Source organism: Bos mutus, chromosome 2 (genome assembly GCF_027580195.1).
Source record: "Bos mutus isolate GX-2022 chromosome 2, NWIPB_WYAK_1.1, whole genome shotgun sequence".
Lineage (NCBI taxonomy): Eukaryota > Metazoa > Chordata > Mammalia > Artiodactyla > Bovidae > Bos > Bos mutus.
In genome coordinates this window covers 111,418,998-111,442,011 of record NC_091618.1, presented here as the reverse complement: position 1 = coordinate 111,442,011, position 23,014 = coordinate 111,418,998, and the positions used below count along the sequence as shown (strand labels likewise).

Below are 23,014 nucleotides of genomic sequence, written 5' to 3'. Positions count from 1 at the left end.
TGGCCAAAGTATTGGAGTTTCAGCTTCAGCATCAGTCCTTCCAATGAATATTCAGGACTGATTTCCTTTAGGATAGACTGGTTGGATCTCCTTGCAGTCCAAGGGACTCTCAAGAGTCTTCTCCAACACCACAGTTCAAAAGCATCAGTTCTTCAGTGCTCAGCTTTCCTTATAGCCCAACCCTCACATCTATACATGACCACTGGAAGAACCATAGCCTTGACTCGACGGACCTTTGTTGGCAAAGTAATGTCTCTGCTTTTTAATATGCTGTCTAGGTTGGTCATAGCTTTTCTTCCAAGGAGCAAGCGTCTTTTAATTTCAAAATCTGTGAATTATACCTCGACAAAGATGTTATTTTAAAAAAGAACCCAAGAATCCCCACCCTTCTCTGCAGCCACTTCCATCACTTTTCATCTCTTCCTCCACTGCTAAAATTTTGGTCTAAGTCACTATGACTTCCAAGTGGTCAATTTTACTGACCCTTACTGAGTCATCCTGAAATTTCCTCCTGAGCCTCTTTTCCTCACTAGGTTCTCTGTTTGCGCCAACTCCTTCTTTAATGCTTTGACAGCTCCTCTCCTTTTTCAGGTCCCCTTTCCAACACCCAGGTCCTGATTCCTCCTTCTCTGTACCATTTCTCTTGCATCCGTCTCTTCCTTTCCATCCTGCAGTCAATGCACTAATTTAGGCCCCATCGCTTTGTTTCTGCCAATATCTCCCAACTGACGTGATAGTTTTCACTCATCAGTCATTCAGGGAACCACCTGAATTAAACAGGTCAGTTTAAATTAAACAGTGTTAAACAGAATTAAACAGTGTCAGGTTAAAACAGAGACACCATTTCACTTATTTGTCAAAAACTTTCATCAGTCTCTGCTACCTGTAAGATAAACCCTAAGCTGGCCTTCAGGGTCTCCATCATCTGGCCCTAACTTCCAATATTAATCTGACTCTCCTATAACTCTCTTCTGCAAATTCTCAGCACCAGCCAAACCCTCCATTCCAGAACCCTCTGAATAGGTCTTGACTTTCCTGTATTCACACACTTTCTCCATCACTGCTCTGCCTTACCCCCTTAGGAATGACCCTCCCCCACCACTCCACCTTTCTGCCAACCATCTTACTCATCCTTTAAGGCCCAGTTCTGTGAAGAGATCACTCCAGCCCTTAATTATCTTTCTTCTCTCTTATTCCCAGAGCACTATCATACTGGTTTGTATGTTTTTTTGTGTTTTTTTTTTTTCCCCAAGAACTTCATTGAACAACAAATTCACTGTTTTGTTCCACTATCTTCTGCCATTTCATAGACAACTTCATAATTCTATCTTCCCCAAATTTTTTATCTTTTTGAGCAATCTTTTCCAGGTGCCCTTTACAATATTCCTGGGAGCTGAAATTTTTTCCATTAAGAGAATTTTTTTAAAGACTGAAAAAATAAAACTATCATACTGTTTTGGTTGTCATATGTATTAGGCTTCCTTCTCTAATTAAATTAAAAACCATCTGACCCAAGTTCAGAAGACCACTGCCACCGAACTTTCTCGTTCCCTCACTTCTCATCCTTGTATATCTGTTCCTTGCTCTTGCAGGAAATTCTCATCTTAGGACCACTCCTCCCCCACCCCCCCGCCCCATATTATCAGCCTCTTTCCTTTTTACTTTCTACAGATTATTTACTGTATAATAATGAGCCCCAAAACAAAAAAAATAGACAAGGTCCTTGCCCTTGGGAAATATCCAGCTTAGACTAGACTCTTAGGATTCACTAATTCAATCCCCCTCTTGCTAATCCCCCATTCCCCTTTTCTCTTACTCCCTAGTCCTTCCAGTGCATCCATCTGGAAAATTCCATCAATCCAACTATCTACTTTCACTCTTTTATACACACAGGATGATGCCCATTTGGAGAAAATCACACAGTGACAATGAATGGGGCCACTGCAGATGCACGGTCTCTAATTTCACTTGGATCTCAACATTGCTGGGCAATTCTTCTATTATCTGTCATTTTTTCCCTCCTATTTCCCAATCCCCTACCTCATTTCATCTCTAACCTTGGCAAAAATGTACAGAAAGAAACTGAAGTAACTGAGGGACAAGGAGCTTCTTCAATTTTCTGTCCCCTCTTCCACATGAAAACCTATCTACATGTTCATCCATCATCCCTCCAACACTAAGGGAGCAGGAGTCTGATTTCTCTCTCTCTTTTCACACACATGCCTCGGTTGTCCTGTTCAGATGGCTCCCCAATCCTGTACACGCTACTGTCAAAAGGAGCACCTCCAACTGGCTGCTCCCTAGTTCTCACCCTGCCTGCCTGCTGTATTAGAGCAGCAGAGCTCGCAGAAAGCTAAAGAGGCTCTCACTCCACCTCTGCCTTGGGACCAGGGGCCTCCCTGTTTCTTGACTCCTTCCTCTGACCAGGGCCTCCTGGCACAGCAGGACTCAGCCTCGTCTTTACCTCCTCTGTGAAGGCGAAGGTCCCTTAGTCACTACTGGATGATCGCATTGCACCATTTGCTCACCTCTGTCTGTGTATCCTTCTTACTCTATTGCAAAATTCATTTACATGTCTGATTCCACCAAGGACTGTGAACTCATGGAAGACAAGAACTGTGTATTCCGAGGCCAGTACACTGCAAATGACATATCCCCCGCTATCTGGGTTCCTTCTCTGTCTCCACAACACCTGAGGCAAATCTCCTCTTTCTTCGTTAATCTGTGCGTTACTGCTTCATGATCAGAGAATGCAGAATGTACAATTTTTCTTCCTAGCACTTGCTAAGGTTTTTAGTGGCATAACTTACTATCCTTTGCCCTATTTCATGTATATTTGTAAAAAGAACCCTAATCAAAGTATCAAATTTAATATTAAATCAAATTTACTAATAATAACATTCTGAAATCCAACCTTATTATGTCTACTTAAATTGTCAAATTAGAGGCATGTTAAAGTTTCCTATTATGATTGTGGTTTTTATCCATTTTTCCTTTTATTTTTAACAGCTCTTGCTTTATGTATTTTAACATGTTATTTGACTCAAAGATTCATTATTAATAATTTTATTGTATCATTATTAACCAGCCACTTTTCTCTGATTCGTTCAATAAATCTTTACTGAAAGCTTATTATGTGCCAGGCATTGTTCTAGGTACTTGGGCTACACCAAGAACAAAACAAAAACTCTTTCCTGAACTTATGTTCTAGTTGAGGAGGTAGGCAAAAAATAACATGACAAATAAGTAAGTCATATAGTGTGTTAGAAAGTGTTAAGTAGCAGGAGTAGGGCCTTACAGGACATTATAAGGACTGTGGCTTTTACTCTGAGTGAAATAGTCTGGTTTCAGCTGCACAGCAAGGCATGCGGGATCTTAGTTCCCTGACCAGGAGTCAAACCAATGCCCTCTGCATGGCGAGTATGGAGTCTTAACCACTGGACCACGAGGGAAGTCCTTAGAGGAACATTTTAAATGACCCCACTGGATATATCCATACAATCAGCAAAATACAGACTGTGGAAAGCCCCATTAGGGCAGACACATGAACCAGTTGCTTCAACAAATAAATTTCCTGAAAAAAAAAAAGGGAAAATAAACTTACTGAATAAAACAAATTGACATCCTCTTCAAGCCATGTGGCATAACTGGTACTAGAATTCATTCCTGCCTTAAACAACTAGACAAAATGTGAAGGAGCTATTTTTTTGGCACCAGCTGCTGAACAATGTAAGATAGAGAATCTTGAGGGTAAACAAACACACACAGGGAGTCCAGCTGGGTTGCAGTGTCCTGCCTGGGGAAACCATCCCAAATTTTTCATTGGGAGATGGAGCCCAAGCCAAGCACAGCACTTTGCTGTTTCATTAGAGAGCAGAGGGTTGGTTGTGAAGCAGCTGGGATTTGCGAGGCAGGGTACTGAGGGTTCTGAAAAACAGAGAGACACAGGGTCGACCAGACATTAAGGCTGCTGCAAGGCTGAGAGCGAGTAGAGGTTCCAGAGGTGGCAGGGCTGGAAGAAGTTGAAGTCTTAGCCCAACCAGAGTAGAAAGACCTCACTAAGGCCCACAGGCATACAACTGGAACCAGAGAGATCAGCTGAGACCTCGGGAGTAAGAACCACGCAGAAGCAGAGCACAGGTGTGCGAATTAAGACCTGTGAACCAACCCAACTCACTGTCTTTTTTTGTAAATAAATGTTAATGGAACATAAGCCATGCTCATTTGTTTACCCACTGTCTAGGCTGCCTTTGTACTATATTAGCAGACTTGATGGGACTCTTGCCTGGAAAATCCCATGGGCGGAGGGGCCTGGTGGGCTGCAGTCCATGGGGTCGCTGAGGGTCGGACATGACTGAGCAACTTCAGTTTTACTTTTCACTTTCATGCATTGGAGAAGGAAATGGCAACCCACTCCAGTGTTCTTGCCTGGAGAATCCCAGGGACGGGGGAGCCTGGTGGGCTGCCATCTATGGGGTCACACAGAGTCAGACACGACTGAAGCGACTTAGCAGTAATAGCAGCAGCATCAAGGAATGTTGTTACCACATGGAGTAGTGGTCCTCTAAAGTTACTTAGCTCCCTGGGACTAAATATATGAACACAACTTTGTACATTTTATATACCATTCAGCACACAGAAATAACTTTGAAATAAGCATTTAGACAGATTGAGAGATTTGTTAGAACACAGACTAGGAAACATGATGTTTGGAAACTAAATTTGTATCTCTGCATTGTTTTTAGAGCCAAAGAAACTGAACTTTGATTTCTCTTGAGGTGATATAAATAATCTATTATAGAATTCGTATTTTTTTAAAAACTTCATTCTGCTTGTAAGCATTTAAGAATATAATTTCTAAAGTTAACTAGACCTGATTTTTTTTAAAGTATTGATTAGTTTGGGGTTTGAAAAAATTAAAAAAAAAAAAAAGACATGAGTAAACAGCTAGGAAACCTCAACAGAGAAATGTATATGCAAAGAACCAAATGCAAATTCTAGAACTGTTAAGTACAATAGACGAAGAAACTTTTAAAGGCGCCTGGCTTTTAGAGTTACATAATGGAGAATCTACAGATGGAATTTTATATCTGAAATGTGCTTCAAAATAACCCAGCTTGGGGAAGCGAAGTGGTTGGGGAAAAAGATGAAACAAGCCTCCATAAGCTGAGGACTGTTGTAACTAGGTGATGGGTATGTATGGCTTTCTCTACTTTTCTGTATGTTTAAAATTCTGCACATTCAAAAGCTAAAAAAGAAAACCAATCTTTACAAGAAAAAACTGTTTTAACTGCAAAAAAGATGATGTTCAAATGAAACTCTGCATATATATTACTCTTCTCCCATCTTTGCCAAATTCCTGGAGGCATATAGTTTCCACTCTGCATTTTCAAAGACTCCCAATGCTTGGGGAAAGTGAGCATTTCATAAAACTGTGAATATTTATTTAGATGAATTCCATTTCCCTCACCCCACCTCTCTCTCTCTCTCTGTGTTATACACTTTGACACACATGGGAATATCAGTATTTGATTTCACAAAATGAGACTGCATTAAAATACTCTATAACTTGTATTTTCCAAATAACATATGTTATGAATACCATTATTGTCCACAAAACAGGCCAACATCTTTTTCTGGTTAACGACTTCACTGTAAGTATCATCGAGAGTCTACATGTTCTGTACTGTGCATTATGATTCATAATTTCAACAGGAGACAGGAACTTTGTGAAAGAAAGCGATCTCAGGCAGAGGGAAGACATAGGAGCATATATGACTTGAGGGACAAGTCTGACTTTAGGGACTTTGGGGCCATGATTTGATTGTTACTTAAGCATGCTTTAATTTATGTAGTAACAAGCCATAACAGAGTTGAAAGCCATTTGTTAAAAAATATCATATAGCAAAAATCCATCTCCGTTCTCTGGTTATCCACATAGAGTTTAAGTCACAGGAAGCTCCTTATTAATAGTATTTTCCAAATCGCCCATGGGCTGCATCCAGTTCAGTTCAGTCGCTCGGTCATGTCAGACTCTTTGCGACCCCATGGACTGCAGCATGCCAGGCCTCCCTGTCCATCACCAACTCCCGGAGTTTGCCCAAACCTATGTCCATTGAGTCGATGATGCCATCTAGCCATCTCATCCTCTGTCGTCCCCTTCTTCTCCTGCCCTCAATCTTTCCCAGCATCAGGGTCTTTTCAAATGAGTCAGCTCTTCACATCAGGTGGCCAAAGTACTGGAGTTTCAGCTTCAACATCAGTCCTTTCAATGAACACCCAGGACTGATCTCCTTTAGGATGGACTGGTTGGATCTCCTTGCAGTCCAAGGGACTCTCAAGAGTCTTCTCCAACACAACAGTTCAAAAGCATCAACTCTTCGGCGCTCAGCTTTCTTTACAGTCCAACTCTCGCATCCATACATGACCACTGGAAAAACCATAGCCTTGACTAGACGGACCTTTTTTGGCAAAGTAATGTCTCTGCTTTTGAATACGCTTTCCAGGTTGGTTGTAACTTTCCTTCCAAGGAGTAAGCGTCTTTTAATTTCATTGCTGCAATCACCATCTGCAGTGATTTTGGAGCCCAGAAAAATAAAGTCAGCCACTGTTTCCCAAGGATCTCAGGTCGTTGACAAAAGTTTAAAGTACCTAATTTCTGAGGTACAATAGCCCTCTGCTATCTGGAGGCTAAATTTTTGAAAAAGCACTATCATAAGAAAATTCTTAATGAAAGAAATCTATGGCCTTAGATTTCTTAAATAAACAAAAGCACTTGTAACTATTTTGCATATATGCTTAAAAAAGAATGATAAAATATTAATAGCTTTAAATGTATCTTAAACTACAGTATATGTAAGTAATTTCCAGTTACCATTTTTTCATCCTGGAAATTGTAAAGGTGTTCCTTTTCTATATTATAATTTACATAGACATTTTGCTTTGTTGCAGAGATTATGCACAGTAAAAGACATTTTCCCCTTGGATCTGGTCCCATTCAAACATTTGCTATCTTCTGTATTTGTTTGTTTGCTTTTTTCTTTTATACAGTTTAAACAAAAGCTTTGGAAAATAAAAATGTTATCTTTTCAATGTATAAAATTCAAACACATCAAGCATAAAGTAAAAATCAGTCCAATCTCACCATTTGGAAATAACTGCTATGAACACTTGGGTGAACATCATCCTAGATATCTCTTTGGGCATGTATACATAAAAGGAAGCAAAACTTGATGTAAGTAGGATTTACTGTTCTATACCCAGGTTTTTCTCCTCCATATATACGCGTGAATACTTCAGTCCACAGTACATCTACATCATCTTTTTTAATGACTGCATAGCACCCCATTGCATGGGGGAACCATAATTTATTTGGTCATTCTCTTACCAAGCCATTTCAGATTCAGATTCTGGTGAATATTTCCCAATCACTATTATTATAAAGTTACCTTCTTATTCATCCATCTTGGTACACTCATGCTATCGTTCTCTCAAGATAAATTCCTAAAAGCAGAATTGTTAGCTAAAAAGTATGAGAGTTGGACTGTGAAGAAGGCTGAGCGCTGAAGAATTGATGCTTTTGAACTGTGGTGTTGGAGAAGACTCTTGAGAGTCCCTTGGACTGCAAGGAGATCCAACCAGTCCATTCTGAAGGAGATCAGCCCTGGGATTTCTTTGGAGGGAATGATGCTAAAGCTGAAACTCCAGTACTTTGGCCACCTCATGCGAAGAGTTGACTCATTGGAAAAGACTCTGATGCTGGGAGGGATTGGGGGCAGGAGGAGAAGGGGACGACAGAGGATGAGATGGCTGGATGGCATCACCGACTCGATGGACGTGAGTCTGAGTGAACTCCGGGAGTTGGTGATGGACAGGGAGGCCTGGCGTGCTGCGATTCATGGGGTCGCAAAGAGTCGGACACGACTGAGCGACTGATCTGATCTGATCTGATGTATACCTTACACCTTGATACACGTGGCCACACAGCCCTCTGGCAAGGCCAAACTATTTCACATACCCACCAACTGTGCCTTTCTTAGGCTTTCTGCTGGACTTACTCACAGTCTGCCCCCTCTCCTCTCGCTGGTTTCAGTTCGCTCCACAGGTTTACTTCCATAAGCTTTCTTCATGCTTACACTTCCATAAGCCTTCTACACTGCTTACACCTCAAGCGCTTCTCTTTCAAATCTCTTCCCTTCCCTTTTCCCAACCTCTTTTTCCTAATTATCTCTAATAAGTCTGACTCACAACTCAAATTCCATGGAACAAAATTCTCACAGTTGCCGAAAAAGGTGTCCAGAAGTAAAATTGCCTAAAAATAATCTTGGAGGGAGATGGAACATAAAAGAGGTGGGCAGGGAATGAAGTCACCATCTATGCCAGTCATATGACAAAAACTGACATTTTGAGATAAATTATTCTTTAGGCCTACAATATAAATTTTGTGCACAAATATTTCTACAGGAGGTTGCATTCTGAAAGGTCTTTCATTCAGTTATGAAAGTGAGTACTTACTATGCACATATATTGTACGCCACATTTGGGGAAGACAGAGATGAAGAAGATAAGATTCTTGTCTCTAAGAAGCTCCCATTCTAGCAGGAGAGATGGAGGTGTAAAATACTTTTCATATAAGTGTACATACTCTGATTCAGGGTAATAAGCGTTGTGATAAAGGCATGACCTCAGTGCTACTGAAGCAGACTGGGTTAGTTCAGCCTGGGTAGAAGCAAAGACAGCTTCAAAGGAGAGATGGCATTTAAGTGTGGCCTTGAAGGATGAATGATTTGCTGGGTGAATAAAGGACACAGCAGACAAAGCAATTAAGGAGGTACTCAATGGCAAACCTTAGCAGATATGAGTTTAGGAAAGTGGCAGGAGATGAGGCTGAAGAGGTAAACTGAGGCCAGGCTGAGATGGAGTTATCCTTTGATCCTAAGAGATTCAGACTTTAGACCAGCAATGAAGAGTTCTCGGGGTTTGTTTGTTTGTTTTTGTTTTTTTAAGTAGGGAAGCATCATAATCAGACCTGAATTCTAGAAAGACAGTTGTAGGGAAGAAGACAGACTAAAGTGGACACTAATTACAAGGGACGGTAAAGACTCGTACCCAGACCATGCAAAAAGCTGGAGGCATCCAAGAAATGGGATTTACTGACTCACTGAACATAGACGCTGAAGGCGGTGGGAAGGACCAAAAGAACTTACATGCTTATACTGAGGTAGTGCCTGGAGGGTGATGCCAGTGATGGAGACAGAGTATATAATGGAGAAGCAGAAGACATGGGGGAAAATACTCACTTCCATGTTGAACTTGTTGAATTTAAGGGACCTGTGAGACATCAGGAAAAGATGCTTAACAGAGAGAGGGAGTTAAGGCCCAGTGTTCGGTTCTAGGGGGTATTCTGCTGATTTTTTTTTTAAATTGTATAGATTTGGCAGTCATTTGAGGTGGGTAAACATGATTGCTGACAATCAGGAAAGGAAACAGGGATGAGGGCTTAGAACAGAATCTTAGGGAACACTAATATTTATAAACCTAGAAGCAGAAGAAAAGCCTAGTGAAAGTCCAGGAAAATCAGAGAAAAGGGGCAAGCCAGGAGAGACTGGCTCATAAAAGGCACATGAGTGTAAAAGAGAAAACATGCCTCCGTCTTTGCCTGCCCCACACTTTTCCTTCCCATACTCACTGTGCAACCTAAGAATCTCACATGGAAGCTTTGGGAGCTGGAACAAAGATTCTAATAAAGTGGGAGGTGGGAGTGAGATTAAACAAAGTTCCTGGGACCCCGTTAGGGATTCTGCACCATGATCTGGGATTTACTGCCAGTGTTAATACTAGGAACAGTTCCATCCCTAAAGGGCTTGTTACCTTCTCTCTATGTTCCAAGAGACTAATATGTCCTTTCCCCTTGCCAACGTCACTACTCATAGTTTTAATCCATCCCTTAGCTCACGACGGAAGAGAACAAGTATGGCCGTGCCTCAGGGCTCAAGGCCCTTATGCCCTTCTTAAGCAGTTAAAAAGTCTCTTCTTCCCATTTTCCAGGAGGGAAATGTGCACACAGCTGCTGATGATAAATACTGGCCCAAAGACTTAGAGTGGATTAATTTACATCAATCTAAAGGGGTGAAGGTCTGGGGAGGCCTTACAAATAGCTGTGAAAAGAAGAGAAGCGGAAAGCAAAGGAGAAAAGGAAAGATATAAGCATCTGAATGCAGAGTTCCAAAGAATAGCAAGGAGAAATAAGAAAGCCTTCCTCAGCGATCAATGCAAAGAAATAGAGGAAAACAACAGAATGGGAAAGACTAGGGATCTCGTCAAGAAAATTAGAGATACCAAGGGAACATTTCATGCAAAGATGGGCTCGATAAAGAACAGAAATGGTATGGACCTAACAGAAGCAGAAGATATTAAGAAGAGGTGGCAAGAATACACAGAAGAATTGTACAAAAAAGAGCTTCACGACCAAGATAATCACGATGGTGTGATCACTGACCTAGAGCCAGACATCCTGGAATGGGAAGTCAAGTGGGCCTTAGAAAGCATCACTACGAACAAAGCTAGTGGAGGTGATGGAATTCCAGTTGAGCTATTTCAAATCCTAAAAGATGATGCTGTGAAAGTGCTGCACTCAATAAGCCAGCAAATTTGGAAAACTCAGCAGTGGCCACAGGACTGGAAAAGGTCAGTTTTCATTACAATCCCAAAGAAAGGCAAGGCCAAAGAATGCTCAAACTACCGCACAATTGCACTCATCTCACACGCTAGTAAGGTAATGCTCAAAATTCTCCAAGCCAGGCTTCAGCAATACGTGAACTGTGAACTTCCTGATGTTGAAGCTGGTTTTAGAAAAGGCAGAGGAACCAGAGATCAAATTGCCAACATCCACTGGATCATGGAAAAAGCAAGAGAGTTCCAGAAAAACATCTATTTCTGCTTTATTGACTATGCCAAAGCCTTTGACAGTGTGGATCACAATAAACTGTGGAAAATTCTGAAAGAGATGGGAATACCAGACCACCTGACCTGCCTCTTGAGAAACCTATAAGCAGGTCAGGGAGCAATAGTTAGAACTGGACATAAAACAACAGACTGGTTCCAAATAGGAAAAGGAGTACGTCAAGGCAGTATATTGTCACCCTGATTATTTAACTTATATGCAGAGTACATCATGAGAAACGCTGGGCTGGAAGAAGCACAAGCTGGAATTAAGATTGCTGGGAGAAATATCAATAACCTCAGATACGCAGATGACACCACCCTTACGGCAGAAAGTGAAGAGGAACTAAAAAGCCTCTTGATGAAAGTGAAAGAGGAGAGTGAAAAAGTTGGCTTAAAGCTCAACATTCAGAAAACTAAGATCATGGCATCTTACACCATGGCATGGTCCCATCACTTCATGGGAAATAGATGGGGAAACACTGGAAACAGTGTCAGACTTTATTTTTTTGGGCTCCAAAATCACTGCAGATGGTGACTGCAGCCATGAAATTAAAAGACGCTTCCTCCTTGGAAGGAAAGTTATGACCAACCTAGATAGCATATTCAAAAGCAGAGACATTACTTTGCCAACAAAGGTCCATCTAGTCAAGGCTATGGTTTTTCCAGTGGTCATGTATGGATGTGAGAGTTGGACTGTAAAGAAAGCTGAGTGCCAAAGAATTGATGCTTTTGAACTGTGGTGTTGGAGAAGACTCTTGCGAATCCCTTGGACTGCAAGGAGGTCCAATCAGTCCATTCTAAAGGAGATCAGTCCTGGGATTTCTTTGGAAGAAATGATGATAAAGCTAAAACTCCAATATTTTGGCCACCTCATGTGAAGAATTGACTCATTGGAAAAGACTCTGATGCTGGGAGGGATTGGAGGCAGGAGGAGAAGGGGACAACAGAGGATGAGATGGCTGGATGGCATCACTGGCTCAATAGACATGAGTTTGGGTGAACTCCGGGAGTTGGTGATGGACAGGGAGGCCTGGTGTGCTGCGATTCATGGGGTCTCAAAGAGTCAGACATGACTGAGCGACTGAACTGAACTGAAAGGTGAAAAGGAGAAAGAAAGAGGAGAGAGGACTCAATAAATTTACCCTTCATTTTCAACCCTGAAGGGTGGAGAGTAGGTAGTACAAGACAACCTGTCTGCAACATAAAACTAGTTATGAATAGTCCATAAAGGGGCTTTCCCCATCACCAGACTTCTTCCTGATGACGTATTTTCCCTCCCTCTTCTAATCAGAAGATCCTCCACTTCGAGTCAGAAGATAACCCTCGTGGAGTGTAATGGGAAGCATTACTACAGCTTTTTCTGTAAGAGCTTTTTCCAAGATTGTCTGAACCATCATTTGTCAAAATCATAAGCGAGAAAAATGATGAATATCTTGTTTCTATAATCCACAAAGATTCTATACACATGCATACATATATGTGTATGCATTTAATACATGTGTGTGCATGTGTGTGTTCTGGCTCTTCCTCTACCTTGACTATCTGCCCAGATCCTCTTCACCATTACCTGCAGTTCCTAAAAAAGGTCTAAACACCATTAGTTCTTGTCAAAAGAGGAAACAAAAAGTAACTTGATGAATAAATAGTTTGGATTGGAGCCCAGATCTTAAGAGGTGTAAATTGGTGCACTTTTCACAAGGCTGTACTTTCACATAGGTTTCCACTCTCCCATCCAACCGGTCCAAATTACTTCCTACATCACCGTCCCTTTACACATCTCTCACCTCAAATCTCCCCGAGGTTCCTCACTCCACTAACACACAAAAAAACAGGTCTATCCTCCTACCAACCTCCTTCTTCTCTAAAAACATCTTTCTCTTTACTTTTCACACACACTCATCATATTTGTCCTGTCTCTGATTTTCTACTTTGCACACTGATTTCTGTGAAGAGACCATGCCATGCAGGACAGAGGAATGAACCCTTAAAAAAAATCAGAGTCATATTCAAATGCCCATTTTGCCTCTTACAATCTGTGCAATCATGGTCTTATTACTTAACCTCTTTGTCTCGCTTTTCTCATCAGCAAACATAATAATGCCGAACTCATTGAGTTTTAAAAGGCAATTAGCACGACTTCCTTGGTGGTTCTGTAGTTAAGACTCCCAGTGCCAGGGACTGGAGTTCCCCTCCTCTCCGCCCCCGGTCCAGAAACTAATATCCCACGTGTGGCACCCCGCCCCCGCTCAAAAAAAGTAGTTAGCACATGTAAGATGCTTAACACGGTATTACGTATTAATACATAAAAGGCACTTAAAAATGGTAGCTATTTGCCGTGAAAGTAGTATTTGCCTCACAAGACTGTTGTTCCTACATACCTGACACCTAAAGTGTTCTTAAAAATATTTTAATTCCCTTCCTCCCCCAGTTTTGAAAAAACTTTCCAATTCTTTCCAACAAAGATTCAGAAACCAGTTCAAATCCAACAAAGATTCATCTGCAAAACTATTTGCACATTTACTAAAATTTCACCACTTACACAAGGGCTTCCCTTGTGGCTCACTCAGTAAAGTATCCGCCCGCAGTGCAGGAGACCCAGGTTCGATCCCTGGATCGGAAAGGTCCCCTGGATTAGGACATGGCAACGCAGTCCAGTATTCTTGCCTGGAGAATCCCTCAAACAGAGGAGCCTGGCGCGCTAAAGTCAATGGGGTCGCCCAGAGTCGGACATGACTGAGCGACTAAACCACCACCCAAGAATAATAGAATGACACCTATTTAAAGCTAAACAGACATAATTTCTCCTCTTCTTAAGACAGTGGAAGAGAATAATCACATTTTGCAAGCTGCCCCAAAGACGTGTTGGATAATGCCAATAGATACAAGTTGCATTCTCTGCGGCAACTGAGTGTCGAGGAGCATTTCCGTTACTGTAGGTTCATCGCTCTGCAGCCGGAATAAATAAGTTTGCTGCACCAATCACACAGCTGACGTGGGCGAAGAAAACTTCAGATAATGTCCCATAAATCTCAATGAGGGACTGCAAATAGATGCCACGCCGTGACGTGATCTAAGCAAGTGACGAACACACGCGGATCTGTTTCTGTGACAAGTGGTAACGTGTGCCTGCATATGTCCGCAGGACTGAAAGCACAATCTGGTACGCCGAGATGTCCGATCGCGGACGTGTATCCCTTTGAACCCGACTGCGTAGCAAGTGAGCGACGATGAGAACCCTCGCGCACCTCTAGGAACTTACCTCTTCGGACGAACAGGTGCAAGCCGCTGGGCGCCGCCATGTTGGCGTCGGTCACGTGGCCACAAACTCTCGCACCTCGCCCCGCCCCGCCCCGCCCGTCGGAGCCTTCCACTCGCCGCGCTGCCAAAAACCAGAGGCGCCGAGGCCGCCGGAGGGGAGCGCGCGTGCGCGCCGGGGGCTGACTGCGGGAGCTCTGGCGGCGGAGCGGCTCGGGCACCCGGGCCAGTAGGGGATCCCGCGGCCGGCCGAGCCCGCTCCAGCCACGAGAGGCGGGCTGCAGCAGCGGTTCGCGCACTCTCTCTGAGCCCCGGCGCCCAGGTGGGATGGAAGAAGCCTGTCAGGTAAGCGTGGTATCCAATATTTGTAGCATCAACATTTTGGTGCATGGAAACGTGAAGTTGGGAGGAAAAAAATAAAGCACAATCTAGCGTTCAACATAGCACTTTGCATCATCGTCTGCCACTTTGTTGCCTATTTTTCCCTGGATTCAGCTGAAAGGTAAAATTTGGTTCAAAGTCACCAGCTGCCTGCCCCCTTGGCTGTCCCAGAATCTACATTACTCAGCAGAGACAACAGACAAGACAGGATCTGTGTACAGCTGCAAAATCTATTCTGGGTTCCACAGTGGGTATATTCAGGGACTTCTCTTTCCCCGAGGACACCTCCAGCTCAGTGGTGTTAACTGGTGTCTTAATCCTAAATGTGACTTTTAAGAATGAGAGGATGATGTCTGCTAATTGTGCTGCCAAAAGATGAAGGCTTCCGAAGGCCAATTATGAACCAAGTGAGGGAGCTGATGGATCCCTAGTGATGACGGTGCCCATTTTTACCAAATTCACTATTCCTCTTATCTGCATTCTGGGGCACATTTCCATCCTGTCACAGAGCAGATAGTATTCATCTTGGTACCCATCGAAGAACCTGATATGCAAGGAATGAAGGAATGTCTGGTGAAGAAATTGAACTCTGCATTAACACAGTCAAACCAACAATATAACAGTTTCCAAATGCAGTGAAGACTGATAAGGATTCTTGGTGAATGTGTGTGATGTCACCTAATTAACATTTAAGAATGTAACTTAACTACACAGTGAAAAACCCAGACAGTTCAGAAGTGATTTTTTTAAAAAGCGTAAATCCCCTTCCTCACCTTGTCTACACACCACAATCCCACTCTCCAGTCAGCCCCTGTGTGCAGTCATCCTATGTCTTTTACAGGCAAATATATGTAAATATTTTAAATAGAATCACATACTTTCTGTTACAAAATTGCTTTTCCACTCATCAGAAACATCAAATCTTAGAATACTTAGTTAGAGCTCAATCCTTTTAATGCCTCCATGGTCCTGATAATTTTACTTTTAAGGAGAGTGAATTTGGGTAGTTCATAAGAGGACACACCTATACTTCTTGGAGACCCAGTTTTGTATGCTTTCGGGTCACCTTGAAAGATAAAGGGAAAAAAAATGTTTTCCACTGAGGTAGATAAGATGCACAAGGATGAGAATGAAGAATACTTTCAGGTGACTTCAAGCCCCACCTTTTTCAAATGCAGATCAGTTCCAAGGAGAGAGTTTTTTAATGTCGTAATCTGTGCTCGCTGTAACTGAAGCCAACGACATGAGTGCAGGAAAGGAACCTGAAAGTTAGCAGAGCACCGCGTCTCAAGAAGTGTGCAGAAAAAAGAAACCTAGAAGTCCCAAGAGAAATGTCAGAGGGCATTAAGCCCAATTTCAAAACAGCTGAAATGGAGCACATGTTTATGTGATTCAGCTCAGCCAATCCTTGGGCTTCCCTGGTGGTTCAGTCAGTAAAGAATCTGCCTGCAGTGCAGGAGACCCAGGTTAGATCCCCGGGTCAGGAAGATCCCCTGGGGAAGGCCATGGCAACCCACTCCAGTATTCTTGCCTGGAGAATCCCATGGTTAGAAGAGCCTGGCAATCTACAGTCCTTGGGGTCATACAGAGTTGGACATGACTGAGTGACTAAACTACCACCAATCCTTGAAAAACAAATGCACGATTTATCCCCCTTCAACTAGAAGGAAAAGAAAACTGTGAGAATCAGGTGGCACCACTATACTGTAATCCAGTGAGGAAGTCACCAGTAAATTCAGCGTAGCATGTGGACATCCAGGATGAGCTAGAAATGAAGCAGATATGAACTTGCACAGGTAATAACTTGCCCACTGATTCTTGATTTAGCTTCTTTCATAACATGCTTCTGACATTGGAAAGATCGAGAACTGCCAGAGTGTGTCCTCCAAAATCATCGATTTATATAAGATATATGCATGCTGATCGACCATATAAAGGGCTAGACTCCTGGCATCTACGTAAAAGTGTTAGTCGTACAGTCATGTTTGACTCTGCAACCACTCCTCTGTCCATGGAATTCTCTAGGAGAGAATACTGGAGTGGGTAGCCAGTAACTTCTCCAGAGGAATCTTCCCAGCTCAGGGATTTGAACCCAAGTCTCCTGCATGATAGGTGGATTCTTTACTCTCTGAGCCATCAGGGAAGCCCTTTAAAAGATCCCTAGTAATTCTAACGTCTGTGATCCTGGGTATAAGGGCATTAGATTGCTTTCATTTAGGTGAGTAACTACTATTGACTCACTTCTCTTCTCTGTTTCTGCCCATCTTTCCTATGAAATGAAGGTTATGTTGTGGCACTGCATTGATTTGAACTTCCACCATTTTTCAGATTTTGTATTTTTTGAAAAAAAATGTTGAATAATTTTTCAAAACCAGAGTTCAAGAAATAAAGGGTAACTTTTTAATATCTTCAGTTTCTATATCGAGAAGTTCATTCTGCGATGTTAAATATTTTTATTGTGAAAGTATTGTTTTATAGGGTTTTTACCTTGTTATTTTTAATTAATTAATTTATTTGGCTGCATCCAGTCTTAGTTGCCACAGGCCAGATCCTCATCCCATCATGCAGGACTTTTCATTGTGTCACATGGACTCGCTAGCTGTGTCTCAGAGGCTTAGTTGCTCCATGGCATGTGGGATCTTAGTTCCTTTCCCTACTAGGGATTGAACCCACATCCTTTGCACTGCAAGGCAGATGGATTTTTAACCCCTGGACCACCAGGGAAGTCCCATTCCTCGGTTTTTAAAAGGTTGTCTTATTAGCATCTTTTTTTTTTTAATTTACTTATTTTAATTGGAGGCTAATTACTTTACAATATTGTATTGGCTTTGCCATACATCAACATGAATCCACCACGGGTGTACACGTGTTCCCAATCCTGAACCCCCCTCCCACCACCCTCCCCATTATTAGCATCCTTTTATATCTTTTAATCTTCTTTTATTAAAGAGATAAATCAGAAATAAATTCTGATATTCTCATTTTCTAAAAGTCATTTTTTCCTTCCTCCTTCTTCTACTTAATGATATTTTATTATAGACATACTACATAACTTTTTCAAATACTGTATATAGTTTGTAGTAAAATTGAAATTATTTTGGTTTCCATAATGAAGATCCTGAATTTGTGATTCCAATTCGCAATTTAAAGCTCTAGAGATTTTGCTACCTGAAGTAAATCCCTTTGAAAATAACTTTTGCTTTGTAAAGACATCATCCTGTAACCTGAGAAGGCAATGGCACCCCACTCCAGTACTCTTGCCTGGAAAATCCCATGGATGGAGGAGCCTGGTAGGCTGCAGTCCATGGGGTCGCACAGAGTCGGACACGACTGAAGAGACTTAGCAGCAGCAGCAGCAGCATCCTGTAACTTGTCTCACTAGGTTTTTAAATACTTATGAAGATTACCTATAATGCAACATAAAGACTAAGGTGTAGAAGCCCTTAGCCCTTACACTAAGGTATGTATCTGTAGAAGAAACTTGTTACATACAAACATAAGACTAACTGAGACTGTGGTGTTTCCTACCGGGCACTACAGTGGCCTGCTGGGGGAAACTGGTGTCCTGGGACCTGCATAGCTTCAGTGGGGCTGTCAACCCTAGGTGCCTTCATTCTCCCTGAACTTACTTCTCAGTTTGCCATCTGAACCAGAAAAATTAACGTTTTGGTTTTATATCAGGATCGTATCTTAGCATTTTACTCTATGGCTTGGGAAGAATATTTCCCATCCTGCCCTCCAATGTGTTCAGTTTTAGTGTGAGGAAATGCTTTTATTTATTTACACTTATTAAAAAGTCAAATGAACATCCTTTTCAAGAACTGGGAGTCCTGCATAAGCACAAGTTGCATATTTAACAGGGACCTGTCTGCGTAGCTGACTGGACCCCCTAAAGTTAAGGTCCAGCTTCACACGATTATATATGTTCAGGCAGAAAGTTGCTAGGGCACTCTCTTAGCCAACTTGTTTGGCAGAATATTGTTTCCTGGACCACTTGAGACAATGGTAGACATGTTACTGGCTAATCTCTGGGGCTTCCCAGGTGGTGCTAGTGGTAAAGAACCCGCCTATCAGTGTAGGAGACCTAAGAGATGTGGGTTTGAGCCCTGGGTTGGGAAGATCCCCTGGAGGAGGACATGGCAACCCACTCCAGTATTCTTGCTTGGAGAATCCCATGGACAGGGGAGCCTGATGGGCTGTGGTCCACAGGCTCACAAAGAATTGGACACAACCGAAGCAACTTAGCACCCAATCTAGGGGGACCCTTAGAGAAAATGTATAAATGCTCCATGTTTTTTTGAGGACAGGTGATGTCATATGCAAGACAGTTATAGGAAATCAAGGGGGTTTCTCCTTGCTGCTGTGCCCTGCTTCCCTCGTCTCTGGCAATGCCTAGAGGAAATCAGGGGGCAGGGAGGGGCTCTAATCGTATGTGGCCCTCCTGCCCCTCCCATTTTTAATTTGTATAATGACATTTTCTGGATCATATAATTCCTGGGCCAATGAAACTTTATGTTCCACCCCCTTCCACCAAGATTGCCTGTGACCCTCCTACATAGAAATTCTGAAGATTTTGTGAATCTATAGCCATTTATAGGCATCATCCAAGTGGGCTCAGAGAAGAGCATGTTGCACCCTCCTGAGCAGCCTGTCAGTGTGATTAAGCAGAGAAGAATGGGACCAGAGAGGGCTAACTTAGCTGTAGGGTAAGACCAAACTTTGTCCCCAGGGAGTTGCTCTCAGGCACAGTCTGGCCTGCATTCATTTCAAGCTGCTCCGGCCTCTTGGCTTGAAAGATATTATGGGAGATTTGTAAGCAGAAATAGTGCTTCAGCGTAACAGCCTATCCATTGTTGGGGCAGCAGCCTACCTGGAATGGTGGCAGGGGCCAAGAGAGGGAAGGGGTGGGAAGACTGTAAGGACGAGGATGAGGGTTGGTCCCAGACCTCACTCACTGATGCATTTGAGTGTTATCTTTTTTTCTTCAAATGAGTTATAGTTGATTTACAATATTACATTAATTGCAAAATGATTCAAACATTTTATAGATTATATTCCATTTACGGGCTTCCCAGGTGGTGCTCGTGCTAAAGGATACACCTGCCAATACAGCAGATGCGGGAAACTTGGTTTCGATCCCTGGGTCAGGAAGATCCCCTGGAGGAGGGCATGGCAACCCACTCCAGTATTCTTGCCTGGAGAATCCCATGGACAGAGGACCCTGGGGGGGCTACAGTCTATAGCGTCACAGAGAGTCGGACACGAATGAAGCGACTTAGCATGCATGCAAGCACACGTGTTCCCTTTATAGCTATTATAAAATGCTGGCTGTATTCCCTGCATTGTACAATATATCCTTGGAGCTTATTTACTTTATGCATACTACTGTGTCCTTCTTAATCCCCCACCCCTTTCGTGCCCTTCTCCCCTTGCTGCTCCCCACCAATAACTACTAGTTTATTCTCTGTTATCTGTGAGTTTGTTTGTGTTATACTCACTAGTTTATCTTATAGAATCCATATATAAGTGATAACGTATGTGTCTTTCTTTCTCTGACTTATTTCAATAACCCTCCAGGTCAACCCATGTTGTTGCAACATTTCATTATTTTCAGATATTGAAAATTTCATTATATTTTATGACTGAGTAGTATTCCACTGTACATATGTGCTTAGTCGCTCAGTTGTGTCTTACTCTTGGCGACCCCACGGACTGTAGCCCACCAGGCTCCTCTGTCCATGGGGATTCTCGAGGCAAGAATACTGGGGTGGGCTGCGATGCCCTCCTCCAAGGCATCTTCCCAACCCAGGGATCGAACCCAGGTCTCCCACATTGCAGATTCTGTACCATCTGAGCCACCAGAGAAGCCCAAGAATATTGGAGTGAGTGAGTAGCCTGTCCGTTCTTCAGGGGATCTTCCTGACCCAGGAATCAAACTGGGGTCTCCTGCTTTGCAGGTGGCTTCTTTACCAGCTGAGCTACCATGGAAGCCCCAGTGTACATATACTGCATCTTTTTTATTCATTCACCTGTTCATGGACACTTAGTTATTTCTTGGCCATTGTAAATAATGCTGGTATTAACACTGAGGCACATGTACCTTTCCAAGTTAGAGTTTTCTTTGGATATATACCCAGGAAGTGGAATTGCTGGGTCATATGGTAGTCCTCGGAGAAGGCGATGGCAACCCACTCCAGTACTCTTGCCTGGAAAATCCCATGGACGGAGAAGCCTGGTAGGCTGCAGTCCATGGGGTCGCTAGGAGTCGGACACAACTGAGCAACTTCACTTTCACTTTTCACTTTCATGCATTGGAGAAGGAAATGGCAACCCACTCCAGTGTTCTTGCCTGGAGAATCCCAGGGACAGGGGAGCCTGGTGGGCTGCCATCTATGAGGTTGCAGAGTCGGACACAACTGAAGCGACTTAGCAGCAGCAGCAGCATGGTAGTCCTATTTTTAGTTTTTTGAGGAGCCTCCAAAATGTATTTCATAGTGGCTGCTGAGTTTTATCTTAAGTGACCGGGCTTCCCTGACCTCATTTCTTGGCACTGGCTCTAAGGAAAGTTGGTTTATCTAAGTAGAAACATGTACCATTATCAACTATTATCTATTCTCAATTAGTAAGCTCTGAAAAGTAGCACCTGCTTACAGGCTTCTGGAGAATGAAGAATCCATGCAAATTAAGGCAGAAAGGCAAAAAGTTTCCAAGAGAATTTAGTGATCAATCAGCCAATCAATAAATACTTAAGTGCATACTCGGCTCCAAGGAGATTATGATGTTATTTTGGTTCTTAGGAAATTAATTGGAAAGCTGAGACTAACATGCTCACAAAATTGTCCATAAAGAAAGAGCAAGTAACCTTGAGACTATAAGCCTTACAAGAGCAACACCAGGTGTGAGGAATCAGATTTTCGCTATCCCTGGCTGCCAAGAACTGAGAAAAATGCTGAACGCTAATAAATTCTCAGGAAACTTGCACCTGTTTAAAATCCTTCCTGCAGAGATGACGTAAAAGCGAAGTACTGCTTCCTTTGGCATCTCGAATCCACATTTATAAAAGAAGAGAAAGGAAAATGCTCTTGATCTCATTTAGAATTTTTTAAAGTCTGTTTTTTTGTTTGTTTACACATGTATGTAACATGTGCTCTTTAAAAACATTTTAAAAACACAGAAATGGAAAATACAGAAAGTAGAAGTCCCCCAGAAAAGCTCTCTCTGGGTAATCATTGTTACTGAGTTGATGTATATTCATCCAGAGGGCTTCCCAGGTGGCATTATTGGTAAAGAACTTGTCTGCCAGTGCAGGAGACATAAGAGATGCGGGTTCAATCCCTGGGTTGGGAAGATCCCCTGGAAGGGCATGGCAACCCACTCCAATATTCTTGCGTAGAGAATCCCATGGACAGAAAAGCCTGGTGGGCTATAGCCCATCAGGTCACAAAAAATTGGACACGACTAAAAGCAACTTAGCACAACACCTATTTGTCCAGATTTCCTTCTGTGCATGTACTATTTGCTGAACTTTCTAAGGGAAGAAATCTATTTTTACTGTGACTAGTCACACATCTATATACAATAAAAAGCAGCAGACTAGGCAAACCATATTCAAGAGGACAGGAATACACAGTATTTATTACCTTTGTCGCTGTCTACTGTACATTTTTTTTTTCTTTTGGCCTTCACTCTGCCTTTGTTTCTCTCCTCCCAGTATTCACCCCCTTCTGTAGGATTACTCCTTTTACTGTGTTTTCCTTCCTGAAATAATGGTACATTCCTGGTTACCTTCTCATATTTTTTTATCTTATTCTTCTGCGGGTTTTATGGTTCTGTTTGCTGTAGTGTGTTTCGGTAAAATATGGTCCTGTAGGATTTTGTGAGACCAGTTCTTACAGAAAGCAGTTGGACCACTAAGATCAGGGGTTGAAAATATTCACAGTTTTGGTATTCCCTGTCTAGAAGCATGAAACAGTACTCCTTGGTTAGTCAACAGTCACCCTGAATACACTGCAGTAAGAATCTTCGAAGTGGAGATTATGAAATAACAAGGAATTTAATAATAGAAACGACTAGCTGTGTGTCCCTTTCTTGTCTCCCACCCCCCACCTCTGTCCCCCACACTGTCTGACAAACTAAGCAGAAACGTACCACCGCTTGAACTGCATTTCTCAACTTCTGCTTGCCTCTCACTCAACAAATTCTATATTCAAGACGGAAGCTGTTGAAACAAACAAGGGGGCAGATGCTGCCTTGACCTCTCTTCCAATTGAGCTGCGCTCCCCCATCCACTTTAAGCCAGAGAATAACCTGTCTGGAGAGCATTCTCCTCATCTGAAGCACACACAAACATCACCGCATTTTCCTTTGCCGGAGAAAGGATAAAGGAAGAAAGGCGGCAGCTGCTCTGGTTGCAGACAGCAAACAGGCCTCACTG

The 23,014-nt window shown here is 42.6% G+C and overlaps 1 protein-coding gene across 1 annotated transcript in view; it reads right to left on the bottom strand.

Annotated features, from left to right (window-relative positions):
• METAP1D (methionyl aminopeptidase type 1D, mitochondrial) overlaps positions 1-14,275 on the bottom strand; it is a 76,243-nt gene extending 61,968 nt beyond the window's left edge. The window contains 1 exon segment of the mRNA XM_070358447.1: positions 14,204-14,275. Coding sequence (XP_070214548.1) covers positions 14,204-14,243 — 40 coding nt within the window. The 5' untranslated portion in view covers positions 14,244-14,275.
• Between the last annotated feature and the right edge of the window lie 8,739 nt (positions 14,276-23,014).